General features: G+C 43.1%; 1 protein-coding gene and 1 long non-coding RNA gene across 4 annotated transcripts in view; one reads left to right on the top strand and one right to left on the bottom strand.

Moving 5' to 3' along the window:
* Positions 1 to 4013: 4013 nt before the first annotated feature.
* On the bottom strand, positions 4014 to 15531 carry LOC117083501. The gene is made up of 3 exons (XR_004437107.1): positions 15333 to 15531; positions 6883 to 7022; positions 4014 to 4267 (listed from the first exon to the last, which is right to left on the bottom strand). It is a non-coding gene; the product is annotated as an uncharacterized LOC117083501 (long non-coding RNA).
* Positions 15532 to 15670: 139 nt separating this feature from the next.
* Positions 15671 to 24539, top strand: part of GRAMD1C (GRAM domain containing 1C) — a 117603-nt gene continuing 108734 nt past the window's right edge. For 2 of the 3 annotated variants that reach the window (XM_033211229.1, XM_033211227.1), the window contains exon 1: positions 15671 to 15772. In XM_033211229.1, the coding sequence (XP_033067120.1) occupies positions 15686 to 15772 (87 nt within the window). In that variant the 5' untranslated portion in view covers positions 15671 to 15685. The remainder of the gene's footprint in view (positions 15773 to 24539) is intronic. The other variant, XM_033211228.1, reaches the window with a different exon arrangement.

Here is a 24539-nt window from a genome sequence, read left to right as displayed (position 1 = left end):
ATTAGGAAAGTAGAGAATTGAGACAGAATGGAAAGAAGCCAATTAAAGCGCTCGTTACCAACCAAGTTAATACTTTGGACTGTGTAGCACAATCCTGCTGGGGAGTTTGGGGAACAAGTGAACAATGCACATCGCAGTTATCCCACCAGGGTGCAAGGAAACTACAGTAACTTGTTTGACAATCAGCTCCTGTCGATTTTCCATTTGAAAGCTGTGCCCATAAAGATGGGGAGAGTCAATACGCAGCACCTGCATACAGGTAGATCCGGCCCTAGTGGCCACAGAAAACCCTCTGCAAAATAATTTAAGTACTGGCAGTTGGGAGGTTGGGCTGGTGGCACTGAAATGGTGGTCATGGTTGAGGAGACAGAGGTAAGGACACTACTAGCAACCACTGCAGCCTTCTTACAAATCCAGGAAAAAAATTAGTCAGTAACTGAAAAGTTACTCTGGGTCAGGTGGCTCACGCCTGTAATCCCAGCACTTTGGGAGGCCAAGGAATGTGAATCACTTGAGGCCAGCAGTTCAAAACCAGCCTGGCCAATATGGTGAAACCTCGTCTGTACTAAAAATACAAAAATTAGCTGGGTGTGGGCTGGGTACAGTGTGGCTCATGCCTGTAATCCCAGCACTTTGGGAGGCTGAGGCAGGCAGATCACGAGGTCAGGAGATCAAGACCATCCTGGCTAACATGGTGAAACCCCATCTCTACTAAAATTTAAAAAAAAAAAAATTAGCCGGGCACGGTGGCGGGCGCCTTTAGTCCCAACTACTTGGGAGGCTGAGGCAGGAGAACGGCGTGAACCTGGGATGCGGAGCTTGCAGTGAGCCGAGATTGCACCACTGCACTCCAGCCTGGGCAACAGAGTGAGACTCCGTCTCTAAATAAATAAATAAATAAATAAATAGCTGGGTGTGGTGGTGTGCCCCTGTAGTCCCCGCTACTCAGGAGGCCGAGGCAGAATTGCTTGAACCCAAGAGGCTGAGGTTGCAGTGAACTGAGATTGTGCCACTGGCACTCCAGCCTGGGCAAGAGCAAGAGTGTCTCAAAAAAAAAAAAAAAAAAAAAAAAAAGGCATTCTGCAAAATAAGGAACACCATGTAAAAAAATCAGGAGACTTGGAGACAAGATATTTGAGAAAGAGCAGAGAGTACACATACTACCAATTTTGGGTATAAGTAGACAGATATGATTTAATGCTCCTGAAAGTAAAGGGATCAATGGGGATTTTGATCATTTATTCCCACCCCCTCATTATGTAGAAGAGGAAATTGAAGTTCAGGGAGGTTAACTGACTTGCCCTTGTCACAGAGCTACTTAATAGCAAAATCCTGGCTTCCTGATTCCTAGTGTTTCTTTGTTTCCACTAAATCATACTGTGTATCTTTTCCTTACATGTGTACATTTCATTCGGACCCAAGTAATATGAGCTAAAGTAACCTGAGAAAAACCAGTGAGAAATTACTGGCTAGACAAAGTGGACATGGACATGGGTAATATGATTCACTCATCTTTTTTTTTTTTTTTTTTTTGAGATAGAGTTTCTCTTTTTGCCCAGGTTGGAGTGCAGTGGTGTGATCCTAGTTCACTGCAACCTCAGCCTCACAGGTTCAAGCAGTTCTCCTGCCTCAGCCTCCCAAGTAGCTCGGATTATAGGCATGCACCACCACACCCAGATAATTTTTCGTATTTTTAGTAGAGATGGGGTTTCACCATGTTGGTCAGGTTGGTCTCAAATTCCTGACCTCAGGTGATCCGCCCTTCTCAGCCTCCCAAAGTGCTGGGATTATAGGCGTGAGACACCACGTCCGGCCCACTCATCCTTTTTTTTTTTTTTTTTAGAGAGGCAAGGTCTCATTCTGTCGCCCAGGCTGGTGTGCAGTGGCATGATCATAGCTCACTGCAGCCTCAAACTCCTGAGTTCAAGAGGTGCTCCTGCCTCAACCTCCCAAAGTGCTGGGATTAGAGGCATAAGCCACCATGCCTGGCCAAGTTTTTTTTTTTTTTTTTTTTGAGATGGAGTCTTGCTCTGTTGTCCAGGCTGGAGTGCAATGACATGATCTCGGCTCACTGCATTCTCTGCCTCCTGGGTTCAAGTGATTCTTGTGCCTCAGCCTCCCTAAGTAGTTGGGACTACAGGCATGTGCCACCACGCCCAGCAAATTTTTGTGTTTTTAGTAGAGACAGTTTCGCCATGTTGGCCAGGCTGGTCTCAAACTCCTGACCTCAGGTGATCAACCTGCGTTGGTCAGCCTCCCAAAGTGCTGTTATTAGGTGTGAGCCACCACACCTGGCCCAATTTGTTTTTCTTAAGAAGGAAAATGTGAGTGGAAAATTGTTCGAGTTTGAGCCAGAGTTGAAGAAGATGAATCTGGAAATAGATAACCATTTTTACCAAAATTGTATAGAGGTCTTTAAAGAGGGGAGGAACAAGAATATAAAAATAATAAATATCTGATAAAGGACTTATATCCAGAATATGTAAAGAAATCAAACAAAAAAGTAGAGATCTTTATAAATAGATAAAAGAATTAACAGATGCCTCAAAAAATGGCCAATTATGTGAAAAAGTTGCTCAACTTCAAGTCATCGGAAATGCAAATTAATACAATATGATACCTCTTCATACCCACTAGAATGGCTAAAATGGAAAGGACAGAATACCAAGTACTGGTGAAGATGTGGAGCAACAGGAACTGTCATACATTTTTGGCAAGAGTATAAATTTGTACAACCAGCCGGGTGCGGTGGCTCAAGCCTGTAATCCCAGCACTTTGGGAGGCCGAGGCGGGCGGATCACGAGGTCAGGAGATCAAGACCATCCTGGCTAACACTGTGAAACCCCCGTCTCTACTAAAAAATACAAAAAACTAGCCGGGCGAGGTGGCGGGCGCCTGTAGTCCCAGCTACTCGGAGGCTGAGGCAGGAGAATGGCGTGAACCCGGGAGGCGGAACTTGCAGTGAGCTGAGATCCAGCCACTGCACTCCAGCCTGGGCGACAGAGCGAGACTCCGTCTCAAAAAAAAAAAAAAAAAATTTGTACAACCACTTTGGAGAACTATTCTGACAGAGTCTACAAAATTGAATTGGGAATAACTAATGACTCACAAATACCATTCTGAGGTCTATACCCAACAGAAATGTATACATATATGTTCACAAAAAGACATGTACCAAAATGTTCATAGCAGCACTATTAGTAAAAGCCCCAAACTGGGAACTACCTGGCTAACAGTTTGGAAGAACTGAAGTAAGTTGTGGTATATTCGCACAATGAAATACTATACAAAAATGAAAGTTAACAACATGCATGTATCTCACAAACATAATGTTTAAAGAAGCCTAACAACAGCGAATGATTCAATTTATATAAAATGTAAAAGAAAAACTTATCTATGGTGTTTCAAGTCAGGATAGCAGTTACACATGGTGGGGAGGGGGATGTTAATAACAGGAGGGTAGGCCGGGTGCAGTGGCTCATGCCTGTAATTCCAGCACTTTGGGAGGCCGAAGCGCATGGATCACCTGAGTTCAGGAGTTCGAGACCAGCCTGGCCAACATGGTGAAACCCTGTCTACTAAAAATATAAAAATTAGCCAGGCATGGTGGCACATGCCTGTAATCCCAGCTACTAGGGGGGCTGAGGCAGAAGGGAGGCAGAAGTTGCAGTGAGCTGAGATCATGCCACTACACTCCAGCCTGAGAACAGAGCAAGCCTCCATCTCAAAAAAATAAGTAAATAAAATAACAGGAGTGTAGCAGAAGGGGGGCTTCTGGAGTGCTGATAATGTTCTGGTTCTTGATGTGGGTCCTGATAACAAAGATGGGTTCACTTTGTAAAAAATCCATGCACACGATTCAAGCACTTTCCTGTATATACGTCATACTTTACTAATAAGTTTACAAAAACAAGTAATGACTATACTTAAGAGGTTTATATTTCAAGTAGTTTTGCATTAAGAAATATATAGTGGTGGTTTAAAAATACTTTTAGGTTTTACCTAATAAGAAAATGATGTTTTTGTTTGTTTGATTTTTAAACTTACACTTTCCTAGCAGTGGTAATAGATTTAAATTTTTCAGTTCAGATACTTTCAATTCTCTTTGCAATCAATAGCTTGCTTTGTCGGATAGCTGACCTGAATTTGGAGAATAGTCTGTTCTTGGAACACAGTCAGAATGCATAAACTGTTGTCTCTTCACAGTGCTGTAGCCAGTTGCATACAAATATGTACTCAGGTGTCCGTCAGTACATATCACAGCCCCCTAAAGTAGCAATGGATGACTGTTAGAAACAGGTTTAATGTTTTAAATAATTATACATCTTAATTAGATGTTACCCAAACTTGTCCGAATGTAAGAAACGTGGAATTGTGTTAATATGGATTCCCAGGCCCTGCCCCAAACCAACCTGAATTGGAATCTCTAGTCTAGGGAAAGGGTAGGGGAAACGACTTAACAAGCATTCCAAGTATTCTTACCATGTGGCAAGTTTTGGGAAACAGCTATCTTTATTCCATGCTTAGCTATGAAAAGTAACATGAGGCTAGGCGCAGTGGCTCACGCCTGTAATCCCAGCACTTTGGGAGGCTGAGGCAGGCAGACCACGAGGTCAGGAGATTGAGACCATCCTGGCTAACATTGTGAAACCCCATCTCTGCTAAATAATACAAAAATTAGCTGGGCGTGGTGGCACACACCTGTAATCCCAGCTTCTCAGGAGGCTGAGGCAAGAGAATTGCTTGAACCCAGGAGGCAAAGGTTGCAGTGAGCCGAGATCGTGCCACTGCACTCCAGCCTGGGTGACAGAGCAAGACTCCGTCTCAAAAAAAAAAAAAAAAAGTAGCATGAGAGACTTAGATGTAAATAAGCATTCTCCCAAATGTTGACTAGTTTTATCATAATCTCAGCATTATAAGATGTTGCAGAACAATTTATCCTTTATGAGGTACCTTGGTACTTGCCTTAAACTGTGCTCTGCTGATTCACATGTATTCTGACTCATTTAGACTCAGAATAGCCTGGCACTCAAAGTTTTCCTAAATCATGAAATTTTAGCAATAATAACTGTAATGCCTATGGATTTTAAACAGGATTCTATTATAGTAGTTTCAGGTATTTTACTGAATGGACCAACAGGTTTTTTTCTGTCCATTTCTCTATACATGGGAGATTTTAAAAAGGAATCAAAATTCTGCAACATAGCTTGTGAACATAATTATAAAGGAGTATAATTTAGTTCCATTTTTAAAAAACAGCATTTGTTGGCCATGCACAGTGGCTCACATCTGTAATCCCAGCACTGTGGGAGGCCAATGCAGGTGGATTTCTTGATCCCAGAAGTTCAAGACCAGCCTGAGCAACATACATAGTAAGACCTCCTCTCTACAAAAAAATTAAAAATCAGCTGGGCATGGTGGCATATGCCTGTAGTTCCAGCTACTTGGGAGGCTGAGGTGGGAGGATCACTTAAACTCAGGAAGTCAAGGCCGCAGTGAGACATGATCATGCCACTACACTTCAGCCTGGGTGACAAGAGTGAGACCCTGTCTCAAAAAAAAAACCAAAAAAAACAACAAAAAAACAAACAAACAAAAAACCCTGGCATTTTTCCTGGGATTCAAAAAAATTTTTTTAACCCATCAAGATAAAGTTTTTTAGTTTGAATTTTCTGGTTTTTTTGTTTGTTTGTTTTTTGTTTTGTTTTGTTTTTTGAGACATTGTCTTGCTCTGTCATCCAGGCTGGAGTACAGTGGCACAATCTCAGCTCACTGCAGCCTCGACCTCTTGGCCTCCAGCAACCCTCCCACCCCAGCCTCTCGAGTAGCTGGGACAACAGGTGCATGCCACCATGCCTGGCTATTTTTCTTTTTATTAGAGACAGGGGTCTCACTATGTTGCACAGACTCAAGTGATCCTCCCACCCTGGGTCTCACTGTGTTGCTCCTGGCCTCAAGTGATCCTCACCCTAGCCTCCCAAACTGCTGGCATTACAGGCACGATCCATCACACTCAACCTAGTTTGACTCTCCAAAATCATCAGAATAGCTCTTGCATTGTTATAACTCCAAAAAGCTAATACATTTAGTTTTTCCTTGATGACTTAAAATTGTACTGAGTCTTGGGACACCTTGTATAAAAGTCCCAAGTTGCTTTAAATCACATAAAATCATATTTTTATTTACTTATTTATTTATTTTTGAGATGGAGTTTCACTCTTCTTGCCCAGGCTGGAGTGCAATGGTGTGATCTCAGCTCACCGCAACCTCTGCCTCCTGGGTTTAAGCAGTTCTCCTGCCTCAGCTTCTGGAGTAGCTGGGATTACAGGTGTGTGCCACCACACTTGGCTAATTTTGTATTTTTTAGTAGAGATGGGGTTTCTTCATGTTGGTTCAGGCTGGTCTCGAACTCCCAACTTCAGGTGACCTGCCAGCCTTGGCCTCCCAAAACGCTGGGATTACAGGTGTGAGCCACTGCACCCGGCACATAAAATCATATTTACGGCCTTAATTTTTTAAATCGCATGTTTCATTTTAAAGTCTTTATAAAGCCCTTCGACATTTACCCTTATATGATTTATGACAGTATTTCCCCAGTAATTCCAGCATGGAATTACAGGTTGAGTTTTCTGGAAGCAGATGAACTTCCAGAGCTCATCTTGGTGGAGATTGGGATGCAAGTGGTTACTTAACAATAAACAAGTTGGAAAGGAAGGGAGCAAAAGCAGGAATGGGCAGAAAATAAGTAAAGTACAAAGCAGGCCCGACAGACTTATCCACTCCTAGGCAGAACCTCTGGAGTTTGCCAGAGTTGACATGCATCAGCCTAAAATGGCCTGGCCGTTATACCCCTGCCTCTCTTGGTCCCCAGATTCAAGATACCTGCAAGAATGTCATCTCAGATTGGGTGGTTTTCAGCAACTGTAGAGTAAGAAGGAGCTGATAGCTGGAGGCTGTCTGCTGACCACACTCCTGGCAGCTGGGCAGCAAGTCTTTCCACAAAGGGAAACCTGCACAGTGCACTTCAGTGCCGTGAGATGGTTTTAGGAAAGAGACAGATGAATAGTATGCATTTTAATGTATGGAGGCAAACATTTAGCACTTTAAATCCATGATTTCAAGGATTTGCTTAAGGAGGCAGCCAAACTATTCAGTATTTTTAAAAGTGAGTCATTTTTAAAGAAAACTATTGGCCGGGCGCGGTGGCTCAAGCCTGTAATCCCAGCACTTTGGGAGGCCGAGACGGGCGGATCACGAGGTCAGGAAATCGAGACCATCCTGGCTAACACAGTGAAACCCCGTCTCTACTAAAAATACAAAAACTAGCCGGGCGAGGTGGCGGGCGCCTGTAGTCCCAGCTACTTGGGAGGCTGAGGCAGGAGAATGGCGTAAACCCGGGAGGCGGAGCTTGCAGTGAGCTGAGATCCGGCCATTGCACTCCAGTCCGGGCGACAGAGCGAGACTCCGCCTCAAAAAAAAAAAAAAAAAGAAAACTATTAAGTATACAAAATCACAGACGTAAAAAGATATGGCAAAAATAAGGGTGGTTTTCAAATGACAGGAACTACAGCAACCCTGCTTGTAAGTCAAAAATCGGACTGACTGTTTTAGTATCAGTTAAAACGTAAGTGCTTACTGGCCAGGCACAGTGGCTCATGCCTGTAAGCCTAACACTTTGAGATGTAGACGTGGAAGGATTGCTTGAGTCCAGGAGTTCAAGACCAGCCTGGGCTAGTGAGACCCTGTCTCTATTAAAAAAAAAAAAAGAAAATTTAGGCTGAGCATGGTGGCTCATGCCTATAATCCCAGCACTTTGGGAGGCCGAGATGGGGAGATCACTTGAGATCAGGAGTTCAACACCTGCCTGGCCAACATGGTGAAACCCCATCTCTACTAACAATACAAATATTAGCCATGCATGGTGGCATATGCTTGTAATCCCAGCTACTTGGGAGGTTGAGGCAGGAGGATCACTTGAACCTGGGAGGCGGAGGTTGCAGTGAGCCGTGATTGTGCCACTGCACCCCAGCCTGGGTGACAGAATGAGATTCTGGCTCAAATAAATAAATAAATAAATAATAAATTTAAAAAATACAAGTGCCTACTGAATACCTTTAGAAGTATTCAAGGTAGGCCGGGCGCGGTGGCTCAAGCCTGTAATCCCAGCACTTTGGGAGGCCGAGGCGGGCGGATCACGAGGTCAGGAGATCGAGACCATCCTGGCTAACATGGTGAAACCTCGTCTCTACTAAAAATACAAAAACTAGCCGGGCGCATTGGCAGGCGCCTGTAGTCCCAGCTACTTGGGAGGCTGAGGCAGGAGAATGGCGTGAACCCGGGAGGCGGAGCTTGCAGTGAGCTGAGATCCGGCCACTGCACTCCAGCCTGGGTGACAGAGCGAGACTCCGTCTCAAAAAAAAAAAAAAAAAAAAAAAAAAAGAAGTATTCAAGGTAAATGTTAGCCTTGTATTATATAGAAATTCATCATCAAATGCAACACTCTTCAGGAAATAACTACTTCAAAATTAATAGAACATATTTCTTGATATTTGAATCATAACCTGTTGGCATTAACTTTGATTAAACTACTGCCAAATAAGTTTTTGGTTTTGCTTGTTTGTTTTTTCTTTTTGAGATAGGGTCTCACTTTGTCACCCAGGCTGGAGTGCAGTGGCGCCATGTTGGTTCACTGCCGCCTCTCCCTCCTGGGTGCAGCCTCAAGCGATCCTCCCATGTCAGCCCCCCATGTAGCTGGAACTAAAGATGTCTGTCACCTTGCCTGGCCAGTGAGGCTCTGTCTCAAAAAAAAAAAAAAAAAAGAAGAAAAGAAATATTACTTGTAATAGCTCCTGCTGGTGAAATGCACATTTTCGCTTTGCCAGGCCAGTTCACATATTCTGATGGAGTGTTGGCTGATAAGAATTCGCAGCAGCGTATTTGTACTGTACTGTACTGTATTTGCCCTCAACCAACAGCAGCTGTCACATCTGGAGATGCCTGGAAGCTGAAGCCCTCTGTTTCCCCCACCCACACACCCAACTGCACCCAAATCAATATGAGGGTATCAAAGACGAATCCTCTTGCCTCAAGGTGACGCCAGTCTGTGATGCTCCTGAGCTCCCTGTGGTACCAGGCTGAGGAGAAACTTCAGCGGCACCCACATCAGCATCTTCTATTTCTCCTTCTCTTTCCTACTTTCCTCACTCCCTTATGAGTTTCAACTAAGCAGCACTCCCTCAATAAGCCACTTTCATAGGAATCTCATTCTCAGGCTCTGTTCCTGGGGAACTGAACTGAAGACATTTCCTTTTCCACAGAATTCTCACTGAGCAGAAATAACTACTGTGAGTTTTACAGTTACATTGAACAGAATCATAGGGTTGTCTTGTTCCAGGAAGTTCTCACTAAAAGAAAGCCTTCAAGTGATGTATTAAGAATGTATTAGGCCAGGCGCTGTGGCTCATGCCTGTAATCCCAGGAATTTGGGAGGTCGAGACGGACGGATCGTGTGAGGTCAGGAGTTTGACACCAGTCTGGCCAACATGGTAAAACCCCATCTCTACTAAAAATACAAAAATTAGCCGGATGTGGTGGCAGATGCCTGTAATCCCAGCTACTCAGGAGGCTGAGGCAGGAGAATCGCTTGAATCTGGGAGACGGAGGTTGCAGTGAACCAAGATCATGCCACTGCACTACAGCTTGAGTGACACCCTGTCTCCAGAAAAAAAAAAAAAAAAGTATTATTTTGGGCTGGGTGCAGTGGCTCATACCTGTAATCCCAACACTTTGGGAGGCTGAGGCAGGTCGATCACTTGAGGTCAGGAGTTGGAGACCAACCTGGCCAACATGGTGAAACTCCATCTCTACAAAAAATACAGAAATCAGCTGGGTGTGGTGGTGGGCACCTGTAGTCTCATCTACTTGGGTGGCTGAGGCAGGAGACTCACTTGAACTCAGGAGGTGGAGGCTGCAGTGAGCCAAGATTGTGCCATTGCACTCCAGTCTGTGTGACAGAACGAGGCTCCATCTCAAAATTAAAAAAAAAAAAGCTGGGTGCAGTGACTCAACGCCTGTAATCCCAGCACTTTAGGAGGCTGGGGCGGGTGGATCACAAGGTCAGGAGATCGAGACCATCCTAGCTAACACAGTGAAATCCTGTCTCTACCAAAAATACAAAAAATTAGCCAGGCGGCGCTGTAGTCCCAGCTACTCGGGAGGCCGAGCAAGAGAATGGCATAAACCTGGGAGGTGGAGCTTGCAGTGAGCCAAGATAGAGCCACTACACTCCAGCCTGGGTGACAGAGCGAGACTGCATCTCAAAAAAAAAAAAAAAAAAAGAAAGAAAGAAAGAAAAGGAAAAAGAAACATTGTGTTCAAAAAAAAAGAGAGCAAGAATGTATTATTTTTTGGTTAAGATACCTACCCATTTTGAGCATTTTTGCATCATTTTATAGAAAGCTTCTTCAGTGTGTCAGCCTTCATTTTGAGAGACTTAAGAATTCAAGTCAGTCCCTTCCTTCCTTCCTTCCCTCCCTCCCTCCCTCCCTCCCTCCCTCCCTCCCTCCCTTCCTTCCTTCCTTCCTTTGACATGGGCTTGCTCTAGGCCCAAGTAATCCTCCCACTTCAGTCTCCCGAGTAGCTGGGACTTCAGGTATGCACCACCACATCTTGCTAATTAAAAAAAAACTTTTTTTTTTTTTCTAAGACAGGGACTACAGGCACACGCGACCATGCCTGGCTAATTTTTAAATTTTTTGTAGGGTCTAACTATGTTGCCCAGGCTGATTTCAAATTCCTGAGCTCAACCAATCCTCCCTCCTCGGCCTCCCAAAGTGCTGGGATTACAGGCTTCTTAATCACACTACCAAATTTTTGTTTTCTTTTCTTTTCTTTTTTTTTCTTTTTTGAGACAAACTCTGGCTTTGTCACCCAGGCTGGAGTGCAGCACTGTGATCATGGCTTACTGCAGCCTGGGACCTCAGGCTCAAGCAATTCTCCCACTTTAGCCTCCTGAGTAGCTGGGACTTGCCACACCCAGTTAATTAAAATATATTTTTTTGGAGAGATGGGATCTCACTATGTTGCCAGGCTGGTCTCAACAGTCAGCCTCAAGCAATCCTCCTACCTTGGCCTCCCAAAGTGTTGGGATTACAGGCATTAGCCACCATGTCCAGCCTAGCATCATTTTTATTTTGCCTAGATAACCCGGTTTTTTTTTTTTTCTGGACAAGGTCTTACTCTGTTGCTCAGGCTAGGGTGCAGTGGCATGATGATGGCTCACTGCAGCCTTGACCTTTCAGACCCAAGTGATCCATCTTCCCACCTCAGCCTCCCAAGTAGCTGGGACCACAGGCACCCACCCCCCCACCCAGCTGATTTTTGTATTTTTGTAGAGACAGGGTTTTGCCAGGTTGCCCAGGCTGGGCTCAAACTCCTGGACTCAAATAATCCTCCTGACTTGGCTTCCCAAAGTGCTAAGATAACAGGTGTGAGTCAATGCACCTGGCCTATACTTATTTTTAAACGCACCATTGTGTGATCCAAGCAAAGATACTCATGAATATTTGTATTCTTGCCTCTGTTTCCAACAAACGTAGCTACTCAAAAAATACTACACATTTTATATTTTACATATTTTTAGCATGGGTTTCTAATCACAATGAACACAATTTCTATTCTTATGTTTAGTTGGCTGAATTAACACTTATCCATTAATTATAACTGCTAAATTGTTAATAATCTTGCTAGAGATTTTTATTAAATAATACTCCTGTGGCCTATTAGGTTCAATCAAATAGATAATGTCATTTCTAAAAATGTCTAATTTTCAGGAAGAGTATTATATAAAGGAGAACATTGTCTCAACATGTTTGGTAATTTCTAAATTTAATTACACTATCAATAATCTATTGGAAAATATTTGCTTATTTCTTTGTAAAGGCAAAGCATGTTTACTTAAAATAGCAATGCTAAAATTGAGAGGTCGATGGATATCATTGAGGCAGAAAGATAGGTGAGGAATGAGAGACATGGCAGGTCAAATTTAGGTAGGTTAATTTATTTAACACCATGGGTTATAGTGCAACATTAGATAATACAAGGCATCTCATTTCAGAAATTGACACAAGGTGCATTTAAATAATTTATAATTTAATGAAATGTGAACCTGGAAACCTAATATCCTTAGCAAATGACCTAGGAACTCTCTCAGTTTGTACTTTTCTCTTTTCACTCTAATACTGGCTTCTATTTTGCACATATCCTTATTTTACCAGCCTTAAACTTTCTTCTGTTCAGTGGATCTCATTCTATAGTCCCTGGAAATTTTATCCCTTTCTCTACCCAATTTAAGCCCAATTGTCTGTTTGTTTGGTTTTTTGAGATGGAGTCTCGCTCTGTTGCCAAGGCTGGGGTACAGTGGCACTGTCTCAGCTCAGTGCAACCTCTGCCTCCAGCCTCTCAAGTTCAAGTGATTCTCCTGCCTCAGATTCCAGAGCAGCTGTGATTATAGGCGCACACCACCATGCCTGGCTAATTTTTGTATTTTTTCAGTGACGGGGTTTCGACACATGGGCCAGGCCGGTCTCCAACTCCTGACCTCAGATGATCCTCCCGCCTTGGCCTCTCAAAGTGTTGGGATTACAGGCGTGAGCCACTATACCCAGCCTAAGCCTGTTTTTCCCTATTGGCTTTTTCCTTTTAAGATATATATACATATATATTCCAGTTTCATTCACCCTACAAAAACTATTCAAATCAAAACAAAAATGTTTGTCAATCCAACACTCAATAAGCAATATTTAAATAAAAACATAATTACTTTCATTAATTGTTTATTTACTTAAAATATTTTGATATGTATCATGAATACAGAAAAATATATAGTGTTAACATGGACAATTAAAAAAACACATATGTATGTACCCATCATTCAGATTAAGAAATAGAATACTGGGGCCAAGCGGGGTGGCTCATGCCTGTAGTCCCGGCACTCTGGGAGACCAAGGCAGGTGGATCACCTGAGGTCAGGAGTTTGAGACCAGCCTGGCCAACGTGGTGAAACCCTGTCTCTACTAAAAATTTAAAAATTAGCCAGGCATGGTGGCGCATGCTTGTAATCCCAGCTACTCTGGAGGCTGAGGCAGGAGAATCGCTTAAACCCCGGAGGCAAAGATTGCAGTGAGCCAAGAACGTGCCATTGCGCTCCAGCCTGGGAGATACAGCAAGACTTTATCTCCAAAAAAAAGAGAGAAATAAATAGCATATTGGAGTAACATAGAAGCCCTCCCAAATTGCATCTCTCTTCTTTCCCCAAAGATAAACATTCCTGTGATTTTTGAGTTAAGCAGTGCCTTGTCTTAATTTATAGATATGTCACCTATGTTCCTGTGTAAGCAAAGGGCAATTGGTGTCACTATCAGATTTTTAAAGCCTTTCAGGAGGCTTTGAGAAACTGATCAAAATCTGGCTTTAGGTTCCTGGAGAGTTAATAAACAGTCTTTATCAGGGAAGTCAGTGAGCAAGGGCCTTCAGGAGTCCTGGAAAGCCTAGGACTCAACAGACTTTGAGCACCTTGACCAGATTCTGGATGTTTGGCAAAAATATGGTCAGAGAAAGTGGACTGTTCTGTGTTTTCTGCTTCTAAACCCTTTATAGCTACCTCCCATTCTCAGGAGTAACTCAAACCAGAAATCCGTGGGGTGAAGCAGCAGAGCATGGAGGGAGAATAGGAACTTCACAAGCAAAGTATGGAAAAGAATCTGAACATGGTTCATGGGGAAATTCTGTCTTCAGCTAAAAAGAAGATAAATGGCAATAGGGATCTTGGTGATGACAGCACTCAATCAGCTTGTCTCTTGAATTGCACGGCTCCAATCTGGACTACTTGCCGTCTATGTCTAGTCTGCAGCTGTCATTCTGGGATCCACCACTTGGAAATTGCTCTATCCTGGTGCTTGTTTTTCATCACCCACATTTTGTCTTTACTGGTCTCTCAATGAGCTGTTTCTCCAGTAGCTTGTTTCTTAAGCATGGTGGGTGGCAATATTTTTCGAGACATATACATCTGAAAATTAAAATTGCCTAGCAGCATGGAGACAAGGAGATAACCCAGGGATATAACTGCTTTCCAAACAGCTTTGACCTGTCCGGCGTGGTGGCTCATGCCTGTAATCCCAGCACTTTGGGAGGCTGAGGCGGGTGGATCACCTGAGGTCAGGAGATTGAGACCAGCCTGGCCAACATGGTGAAACCCTGTCTCTACTAAAAATGCGGGCATGGTGGCATGCCCCTGTAATCCCAGCTACTCGGGAGGCTGAGGCAGGAGAATGGCGTAAACCCAGGAGGTGGAGCTTGCAGTGAGCTGAGATCTGGCCACTGCACTCCAGCCTGGGCGACAGAGCGAGACTCTGTCTCAAAAAAAAAAAAAAAAAAAAAAAATTGAAAGAGTGAAGTTTGTAAACTCCTTCAAGCTCTTTCTAATAATGAAATGTAAGTTAAAGAGCTGTACCTCAGGAACACTCTACTTAGTGAAGGGGCAAAAAGTGGCATACTATCCATAGTCTGCCTCTGGGCCTCCTTGAGATAAAATAAAGAGGTGACCCTAGGACTGCTGCGTGCTTCTGAGCATCCTATCTAATTCCCCAGCACTCATTTCTTCCCCACCACCCCGTCCTTAACTCCAAAATTCCTTCCTTGGTGCATTGTGGAATTCAGGATCAGACATTAACAAAATCTATAACCGAAGTTCTTTGAGTTTTCTCTGAAAATTCTCTAAAAATCTTTCTTCATCTTGCTCTATCTCAGGGGTGTCCAGTCTTCTGGCTTCCCTGGGCTGCATTGGAAGAAGGATTGTCTCAGACCACATATAAAATACACTAATACTAGGCCGGACTTGGTGGCTCATGCCTGTAATCCCAGCACTTTGGGAGGCCGAGGCAGGCGGATTGCCTGAGCTCAGGAATTCGCAACCAGCCTGGGCAACACAGTGAAACCCCATCTCTACTAAAATACAAAAAATTAGCCGGGCGTGGTGGCATGCACCTGTAGTCACAGCTACTCGGGAGGCTGAGGCAGGAGAATTACTTGAACCCAGGAGGTGGAGGTTGCCATGAGCCCAGATTGCGCCACTGCACTCCAGCCTGGGCGACAGAGCGAGACTCCATCTCAAAATGAAATGAAATGAAATAAAATAAAATACATTAACACTAATGATAGCTGATGACAAAAAAATCTCATAATGGTTTCAGAAAGTTTACGAATTTGTGTTGGGCTGCACTCAAAGATGTCCTAGGCCGCATGTGGCCTGTGGGCCACGGGTTGGACAAACTTACACTGATACTTGGTTTTCCCCTGAAACTTGACAGGAAATGGCTTTCCCTGAAGCCCTCTCAAGCGGTGTCTGTTTCCTCTCCCACACCGTCATATCACTTGTAACTTCCCATTGATCTGGCCTCCTTTGATCCTGGCCTCCATTGGCCTCCAATCAATAAGGCCTCCATTGATCCTGGCCTCTATCATTCATGCCCTGTGGAGTCATCTCCCTCAGTGAATCAGAGCTGACTGACCCCAATAGAATGCGGTGTAAATCATAGTCTATAACTTCCAAGGTTAGGTCATAAAAGGCACTGTAGCCTTCACCTTGGTATCCTGGATTACCTGCTCTGAGGAAAGGCACTGCCATGCAATGAGGACTGAAGCAGCTCTGTGGAGACGCCCATGTGGAGAGGAATTGAGGTCCCACACCAATAGCCAGTACCAGGTGCCTGGCCATGTAAGTGAGACACCGTGGAAGTGGATCCTTCAGCCATTATCAGGTCTTCTGATGACTGGATCTCCACATGATTAAGGGCAACCTCTGAAAGCCCATGAACTAGAACTGACCAGCTGAGCTGCTCCACGTTCCTGACCCACAGAAACCATGAAATAATTAATGATTATTGTTGTTTTCAGCCACTAAGGTTTTGGGTGATTTGTCATGCAACTATAGCAGCTGGAGAAAAAGTGATTGTCTTTTTTCCTGTTACTTCCAGGCTCTTTTCCTTCACTCTTAATACTCTAGCGTTGATTTCATGTCAGAACACTATGCCACCAGTTGCCTTTTCTTATTGGAGTCATCTGTAAACTCACAATTCACATTCCCTTTTTCACTGAAGATTTTTGCTCCTTGCTCATAGTCGCTTTCTTCTACACTTCTCCTTCTGTACTTGGTGATTTCAACAGCCACTAAGGTTATACTTTCAATTCCTGGTTTCCTAGTGCCTTGACCTCTGCCCCAACAATCTTAACCACCACTCTAGTCAGCCACCCACTCTCATGCTCGTATCACAGAACTTAGCATTACAACTGTAATTTGTCCACAATCTCAGTTTCAAGTACCCTTTGTGTCTTTCCAACTCATCACTTCTATCACCAGCAGTCCTTTAATCTCAACTAGATTTACAAACATTTAATCCTCACACTTTCATTAGCCTTCACACTCTTATGACCTTATTTTGCTTCTTAACCCTGCTTGGACTCCAGGGGCAATCATTATTGCCAAACCCTTGCATACATACTTATCTCCCTTGCTTCTCTTGTGACTTAGCATACTTGCCTGGTAAAAATCAACCTTAGGCTGGGTGCAGTGACTCACATCTGTAATTCCAGCACTTGGGAAGGCCAAAACGGAAGGATCATTTGAGGCCAGGAGTTAAGACCAGTCTGGGCAACATAGGTAGACCCAGTCTCTACAAAACAAACAAACAAACAAACAAACAAAACTCCCCAAAACGTAGCTGCATGTGGTGATGTGGGCCTGCGGCCCTAGGTACTTGGAAGGCTGAGGTGGATCACTTGAGTCCAGAAGGTTAAGACTGCAGTGAGCAGTGATCATGCTGCTGTACTTTAGCTTGGGTAATAGAGAGAGACCCTGTCTCAAGAAACCCTCCAAAACCTCTAATTAAATACAACTGTGTCCATTCTGTGTTTGCATTTCTGCAACTAAAAAAAAAAAAAAAAAATCACACAATTATGGAGGCTGACTTCACTTTATTTATTGAGTTATAATAGTTTTTAATTATTTGAAATAAGGAAGTTGCAAGAATAGTGCAAAGGCTTCCCATAAAACCTTTACTCAGATTTTCATGTTTGCTTTATTTATTATTCTCTCTCGGCACACATTTTTTTTTTCCTGAAACATTTGAGTGAGCTAGATCAAACATATCAGTGCACAAAGTCATACGTCACTTAAAAACTGGAATCTGTTCTGAGAAATGCATCATTAGACAATTTTGCTGTTGTGCCAACATCGTAGAATGTACTTACAGAAATCTAAATGGTAGAGCCTACGGAAGTGATGTTGTTGTCTGGGGTAATACCTGAGGTTTGTTGTCCCATGGTCATGGAAAACTAGGACGTGGACAAACCAGGCTGAGGTTCAGAGCAGAAGCTTAGTAGGCGAAAGAAAGAGAAAAGCTCTCTCCACCGCAGAGAGAGGGGCCCCAGAGAATATGGATTGCTGCTTCCATGATGAAATGCAGAAGGTTGTATAGATGATCTTGGGGAGGTGGTATCTGATTTATCTAGAGCACAAAAGATTGGTGTGTCATTTGCATAGCACGCGAAGAACTGGTTAGGACTAGGTGTGCAGTTTGCATAGCATGCAAAAAAGCTGGCCACCCCACCCTAATCTTTTATTATGCAGATGGGTTCTCTACCTGGCCAGGCACCATGTTGCCTGCCTCTTTACTGTACACATGGTGACAAAGAAAAGAGAAGATGGACCCTCCCTGATGAACATGCCTGGCTTCCAGATAGCCCTTTTCTATTGGCACAGAGGCCGGAATTCACCTGTGCAAGCTTTTTAGCTTGCTTATCTATGTTTGTGGCTTGATTTTTCAGGCTGCTCTTTGTTAGAAAAGAAATGTTTTGGTGGCTGCTTTTTGTTAAAAGGGGAGTTCCACCGAGGAGTCTTTTACCCTTACTATCTGCCTAAATTCTTTTTTTTTTTTTTTTTTTGAGACAGAGTCTCGTTCTGTCGCCCAGGCTGGAGTGCAGTGGCCGGATCTCAGCTCACGGCAAGCTTTGCCTCCCGGGTTCACGCCATTCTCCCGACTCAGCCTCCCGAGTAGCTGGGACTACAGACGCCCGCCACCTCGCCCAGTTAGTTTTTTTTTGTATTTTTTTAGTAGACACAGGGTTTCACCGTGTTAGCCAGTATGGTCTCCATCTCCTGACCTCGCGATCTGCCCGTCTCGGCCTCCCAAAGTGCTGGGATTACAGGCTTGAGCCACCGCGCCCGGCCTATCTGTCTAAATTCTATCTCCTGTATTACTACTGCACACTTAGGCTATATGAAATAGCCTACTGCTCCTGAGGTAGAAACCCGGACAGCGTGTTCCCATGCTGAATACTAAAGACAACTGTAACACAATGGAAAGTATATGTGTATACAAACATACAAAAAGTACAGTAAAAATACTGTACTATAAAGTTATGGGAACACTGTTTTCTTGTGGTTCACTGTTGAATGCAGTGACTGACACATTGTTATGTAGTGCATGACTCCACTTCCTAAAACAAGCACATCCCCATACCTAACCGTAGTATAATTATAAAAAACAGGAAATTGTCTGGGCATGGCGACTCATGCCTATAATCACAGCACTTTGGGAGGCCAAGGCGGGTGAGTCACCTGAGGTTAGGAGTTCAAGACCAGCATGACCAGTAAAAACCCTATCTCTACTAAAAATACAAAAATTAGCTGGGTGTGATGGCGTGCACCTGGGACTACTCTGGAGTATGAGACAAGAGAATTACTTGAACCCAAGAGGCGGAGGTTGCAGTGAGCTGAGATCGCAACACTGCACTCCAGCCTGGGTGACAGAGCAAGACTCTCTCTCAAAAAACAAAAATAGGAAATTAACATTGAGTCAACGTAATCTACACTTCATTCAAAGTTTTCCAGTCATCCCAGTAATGTTCTTTATAACAACAACAACAACAAAATGTTTCTGGTTCAGGATACAAGACAAAATCACACATTGTATTTAGTTGCTATGTGTCTTTAGTGTTCTTTAGTATGAACCAACACTTCAGTCTTTCTTTGCCTTTTATGAGTTTGATGTTTTTGAAGAGTTCAAGTAATGTCCCTCAATTTCAGTTTGTCTGTTTCCTCACAATTAGATTCAGTGTATGCATTTTTGGCACCATACATTGTTTTGTACCTTTTTTTTTTATTTGACAAAATTTCTTGTAGATCTTTATATATCAGTGCATAAAGAGTTTCCTCATTCTTTCCTGGCCATTATTTCTTCAAATATTATTTCTTTCTTCTCTCCTTCTGGAATTCTCATTTTGTATATGTTGGTCTACTTGGTAGCATTTTACAGGTCTCATGGGTTCTGTTCATTTTTCTTTGCTTTTTTTTTTTCTTTCTGCTCCTCACACCGAATAATCCCAATTGACCCACCTTCAAGTTACTGATTTGTTCTTCTGTCTGCTCAAGTCTATTTGAATTACTCTAGTGAATTTCTCATTTCAGTTATTGTGTTTTTCAACTCCAGAGTTTCTATGTGGTTCCTTTTGTAATTTATATGTCTTTATTGATATTCTTTATTTGGTGAGACATTGTTCTCATAGGTCTCTTTCTAATTTGATTTCTTTTAGCTCTTTGAGGATATATGAAATACTTGATTTAAAGTTTTGTCTGCCTAGTGCTCAGGCTTCATTAGGGATGGTTTCTATTATTTTTCTCTGTATATGGGTCAAACTTTCTTGTTTCTTTGCATACTTTATTTTTTGTTGAAAACTGGACATTTTGAATATTACAATGCAGCAACTTTGTTTTGTTTTGTTTTTGTTTTTGAGACAGAATCTTACTCTATTGCCCAGGCTGGAGTGCAGTGGTGCGATCTCAATCCATTACAGCCTCTGCCTCCCCAGTTCAAGCAAGTCTCGTGCCTCAGCCTCATGAACTACAGGCATCCACCATCATGACTGGCTAATTTTTGTATTTTTAGTAGAGACAGGGTTTCGCCATGTTGGCCAGGTTGGTCTTGAACTCCTGACCTCAGGTGATCCACCTGCCTCAGCCTCCCAAAGTGCTGGGATTACAGGCATGAGCCACTGCGCCCGGCATAATGCAGCAACTTGGAAAATCAGGTTGTACACCTCCCCAGGTTTTATTGTTGATGCTTTATTTTAGCATTTATTTGTGGTTTGTTAGTATCTTTTATAAACTACTTTTTTATGTTATGGTAAAATATACACAAGATAAAATTTACCATTTTATCCATTTTAAGTATGGTTCGGTGACATTACGTGCATTTATATTGTGTAATGATCACATCTCCAAAACTTTTTCTTCACCCTAAACTGAAACTCTGAACCCGTTAAATAAAGCCCCATTCTGCCCTCTTCATGGCCCCTGGAAACCACCATTCTACTTTCTTTCTCTGTGAATTTGACTACTCTAGGTACCTCATACAAGTTGAACTAATTTTGTAAAGTTTGCATTCTCTGTTATATGGGACCACATAAGTCTCTGTTCTGTCAGATTAGAAAAAAATAAAAACAGAAGAAGAAAAATACATACAGAAATAAGGAATTATCTTCCAGACTTTGCAGATTGGCTTTCTGTGTGTTGGGTATACCTGTAACACCCAGCCAGGCAATTCATATCTCTGCTTTAGCTGAGCAGAAAGTCAGCCAGGGGTGGAAGTTTAGGGCCTTCTTAGGTCTTTTCTGAGCATGTTCCCAGCTCTGGGGATGCATGTGGCCTTCTGGATTCCCAGGAATTTGTGAGAGTTTTTCAAAGCCCTTATTTCCCAAAGATTCTCATTCCCCACGTATTCCTGTTAAGCTTTTCAGATTGTCCATTGTTTGCCTGAACGGTTATCCCTTGCCCCAAGTGATACTGGTCATTTATTTGTTTTCAAATGTTTTCTTTTCTTTTCTTTCTTTGTGTGTGTGTGTGTGTGTGTGTGTGTGTGTGACAAGTTTTGCTCTTGCTGCCCAAGCTGGAGTGCAATGGCACTATCTTGGCTCACTGCAACCTCTACCTCCCGGGTTCAGGTGATTCTCCTGCCTCAGCCTCCCAAGTAGCTGGGATTACAGGCATGCACCACCACGCCCAGCTGATTTTTGTATTTTTAGTAGAGACGGGGTTTCTCCATGTTGGTCAGGCTGGTCTTGAACTCTCGATCTCAGGTGATCTGCCCCCTCAGCCTCCCAAAGTGCTGGGATTATAGGCGCGAGCCACCGTGCCTGGCCCAAATGTTTTCAATAAACAGTCTACCTGCCCCCTCTACCAACTTTCCCCCACTGCCCAAGGCAGGTGTCCTACCCTTGGGAGAGTTCTGAGATAAAATCAGGCACACAAGTCCTTGAGCCTTCAGGGAGCCACCAAACAGGTCAAAGCAAACAGATAACAATTCTTCAAGAATAAGGTCTGTACTGCTACCTCTGATACTAGGAATCAGTACCAGGAATGTGGGCTATTGTAGAGTGGGGGATGGTACCAGGGTAAGTTAAAATAAAATGTCAAGGCCGGGCGCGGTGGCTCAAGCCTGTAATCCCAGCACTTTGGGAGGCCGAGACGGGCGGATCACGAGGTCAGGAGATTGAGACCATCCTGGCTAACACAGTGAAACCCCGTCTCTAGCAAAAAATACAAAAAACTAGCTGGGCGAGGTGGCGGACGCCTGTAGTCCCAGCTGCTCGGGAGGCTGAGGCAGGAGAATGGCGTAAACCCGGGAGGCGGAGCTTGCAGTGAGCTGAGATTCGGCCACTGCACTCCAGTCTGGGCGACAGAGCGAGACTCCGTCTCAAAAAATAAATAAATAAATAAAATGTCACAAAAGTCTCTTACTGATACTCAGCTGTTTTCTCTTAATTAAGCATTCCCCTGATTGTGGTAAAGTTTTGATGACATTCCAGAGTTCCAAATAAATTGTTTCTGACAGCTTTTGCCACCTTATTTGTTGCTTTTGTGGAAGAACAGACTTTTGAAGTTAACCACTCTGCCATTTTTGTTGATGTTGCTCTTCCTTATTCTTTTAAAAATTATTATGAAACTGCATAGGATCCCAAATTCTAATGGATGGAGGTATATCATTTATTTAACCAGTCCTTTATTGATGATGATTTGTTTTCAATTTTTACTACTACAAACTATTCTTCTAGGAATAACTTTGGATTATTTTGCATGTATGCAATTACATCTATAGGAAAAACTGCAGAAGTTGGTATTGCTGCAAGAGTGTATGCATTTTGTACTTTTTGTAGCTATTGCCAAATTTGCTACATTACTTTACACTTCCCTTATTATTATTATTATTTTGAGACACAGTCTCACTCTATCATCCAAGCTGGAGTGTAGTGGTACAATCCTGGCTCACTGCAACCTCTGCCTCCTGGGTTCAAGCAATTCTCCTGCCTCAGCCTCTTGAGTACCTGGGATTACAGGCACCTGCCACTACGCCTGGCTAATTTTTGCATTTTAGTAGAGACAGGGTTTCACCATGATGGTCAGGCTGGTCTCGAACTCCTGACCTCAAACAATCCACCTGCCTTGGCCTCCTAAAGTGCTGGGATTACAAGCGTGAGCCATCGCACCCAGCCTCTACACTTCTATTATAAGAGTAATGTATCCCCACAGCCTTGTCAGCAGAATGCGTTTTCAAATTTCTGTACCTTTGTCAATCCAGTAAGTGAAAAATAGTATTTCAGTGTGGTTCTAATTTCTATGCTATTCTGTGTGAAACTGAGGATCTTTTATATTTTTAAGAGACACTTGCCCGGGTGTGGTGGCTCACGCCTGTAATCCCAGCACTTTGGGAGGCCAAGGAGGGTGGATCATGAGGTCAGGAGTTCAAAACCAGCCTGACCAAGATGGTGAAACTCCGTCTCTACTAAATAAAAAAAAAAAAAAAAAACAAAAAAGGTAGCTGGGCGTGGTGGTGGGCACCTGTAATCCCAGCTACTCCAGAAGCTGGGACAGGAGAATCGCTTGAACGCAGGAGGTGGAGGTTGCAGTGAACTGAGGTCGTGCCATTGCACTCTAGCCTGGTGACAAGAGCGAAACTCCATCTCAAAGAAAAAAAAGACACTTTTTCATGAACTTTCTGACACATACTTTAACAATTTTAACTTGACTGTGGTTTTTCCGTATGTTTTGCTGGGAGCTGTTTACGTATTAGTGTGATCTCACTTTAAATACATGACCATTAATCTCAATTAGGCATTTGTGTTGCCCAGCAATGCTACTGTTTTACTATTTTCCTAAAACATTAGTCAGTTCATTCTCCTGTGCTCCTAAGTATTTCATAATTTCTCCTTTCTCTTCAAACTTCTAACAACTTTTCTTCCACATTCACTTTCACCTTATGTTCTATTTCACTGCAAAATATATCAATGCTCTTCAGCCAAAGTCCAGGAGAACCATAGCTGTAGTTGGACAACACTGTGTTTATTGACTCATTGCAATGAGGATGAAAGAACTCCATGGAGAACCATGAGGATATCTCAGTTAAAGGGTGTTAGAAAGGTCTTACTACAGGATTTGGGTCTGTGTTCAGTGATTTTGCCAGGAGGATTCAAGAAGCTTTGTCCCGGATTACATACTGTCAATAAGATGTGGTTATTCTGATTGGGTATCTTAATAACTATCTAGAAGGTAGGTGGAATAAAGTGAAGCTAAAGCTGTGGTTGGGAAAGAGGCAGTAGTCAGTCATATTAGCCAGCATAGGGACATAGTCATTTCTGTGGTTCGAATGATGTCCACATTTTTGCCTGTGTTTTTTTCATGATTACCCAGTGGCCTTCTTTTTGTCTTATTCTATCATGATCATACAGTGGCCTTGCTTAATATTGGTGTTCTGTGACATTTTTTATGTTTAACAGAACACAGTTTATGCAAAGTTTTGCATAATGAGGATGGAAACCTGTCTTTTATTGATTATCTTATTAAGTAATTTGTTCTTTAGTATGTCATATATATTTAAGAAATATGCTCATGGCCGGGTGCAGTGGCTCATGCCTGTAATCCCAGCACTTTGGGAGGTTGTGGTGGGTGGATCACTTGAGGCCAGGAGTTTGAGATCAGCCTGACCAACATGGTGAAAGCCCATCTCTACTAAAAATGCAAAAATTAGGCGGGCATGGTGGTGGGCACCTGTAGTCCCACCTACTCAGGAGGCTGAGGCAGGAGAATTGCTTAAACCTGGGAGGCAGAGGTTACAGTGAGTCAAGATTGTGCCACTGCACTCCAGTCTGGGTGACAGAGCGAGACTCTCTCAAAAAAACAAAAACAAAAACAAAACAAAACAAAAAAGAAATACACTCAGTGTATGACATTTTGTGGAACTGGATTCAACTCTTTCCCATCTCTTCAACTTTACATTATGATTTTTAAATATATGTAAACAGTAAAAGAATAACTGAATAGTAGTATACCCTCCTCTTAGGTCCAGTAATTAACATTTTGCTATTTTGTTTTCTCTGTGTATTCATCTTCATGGAAGCATTTGGAAGCAAGCTGCAGACATGGGGATACTTCA

Source organism: Trachypithecus francoisi, unplaced genomic scaffold (assembly GCF_009764315.1).
Source record: "Trachypithecus francoisi isolate TF-2019V2 unplaced genomic scaffold, Tfra_2.0 Lachesis_group0, whole genome shotgun sequence".
Classification (NCBI taxonomy): Eukaryota; Metazoa; Chordata; class Mammalia; order Primates; family Cercopithecidae; genus Trachypithecus; species Trachypithecus francoisi.
Note: the sequence above shows the minus strand (reverse complement) of the source record. Positions and strands in the feature narration are given on the sequence as shown.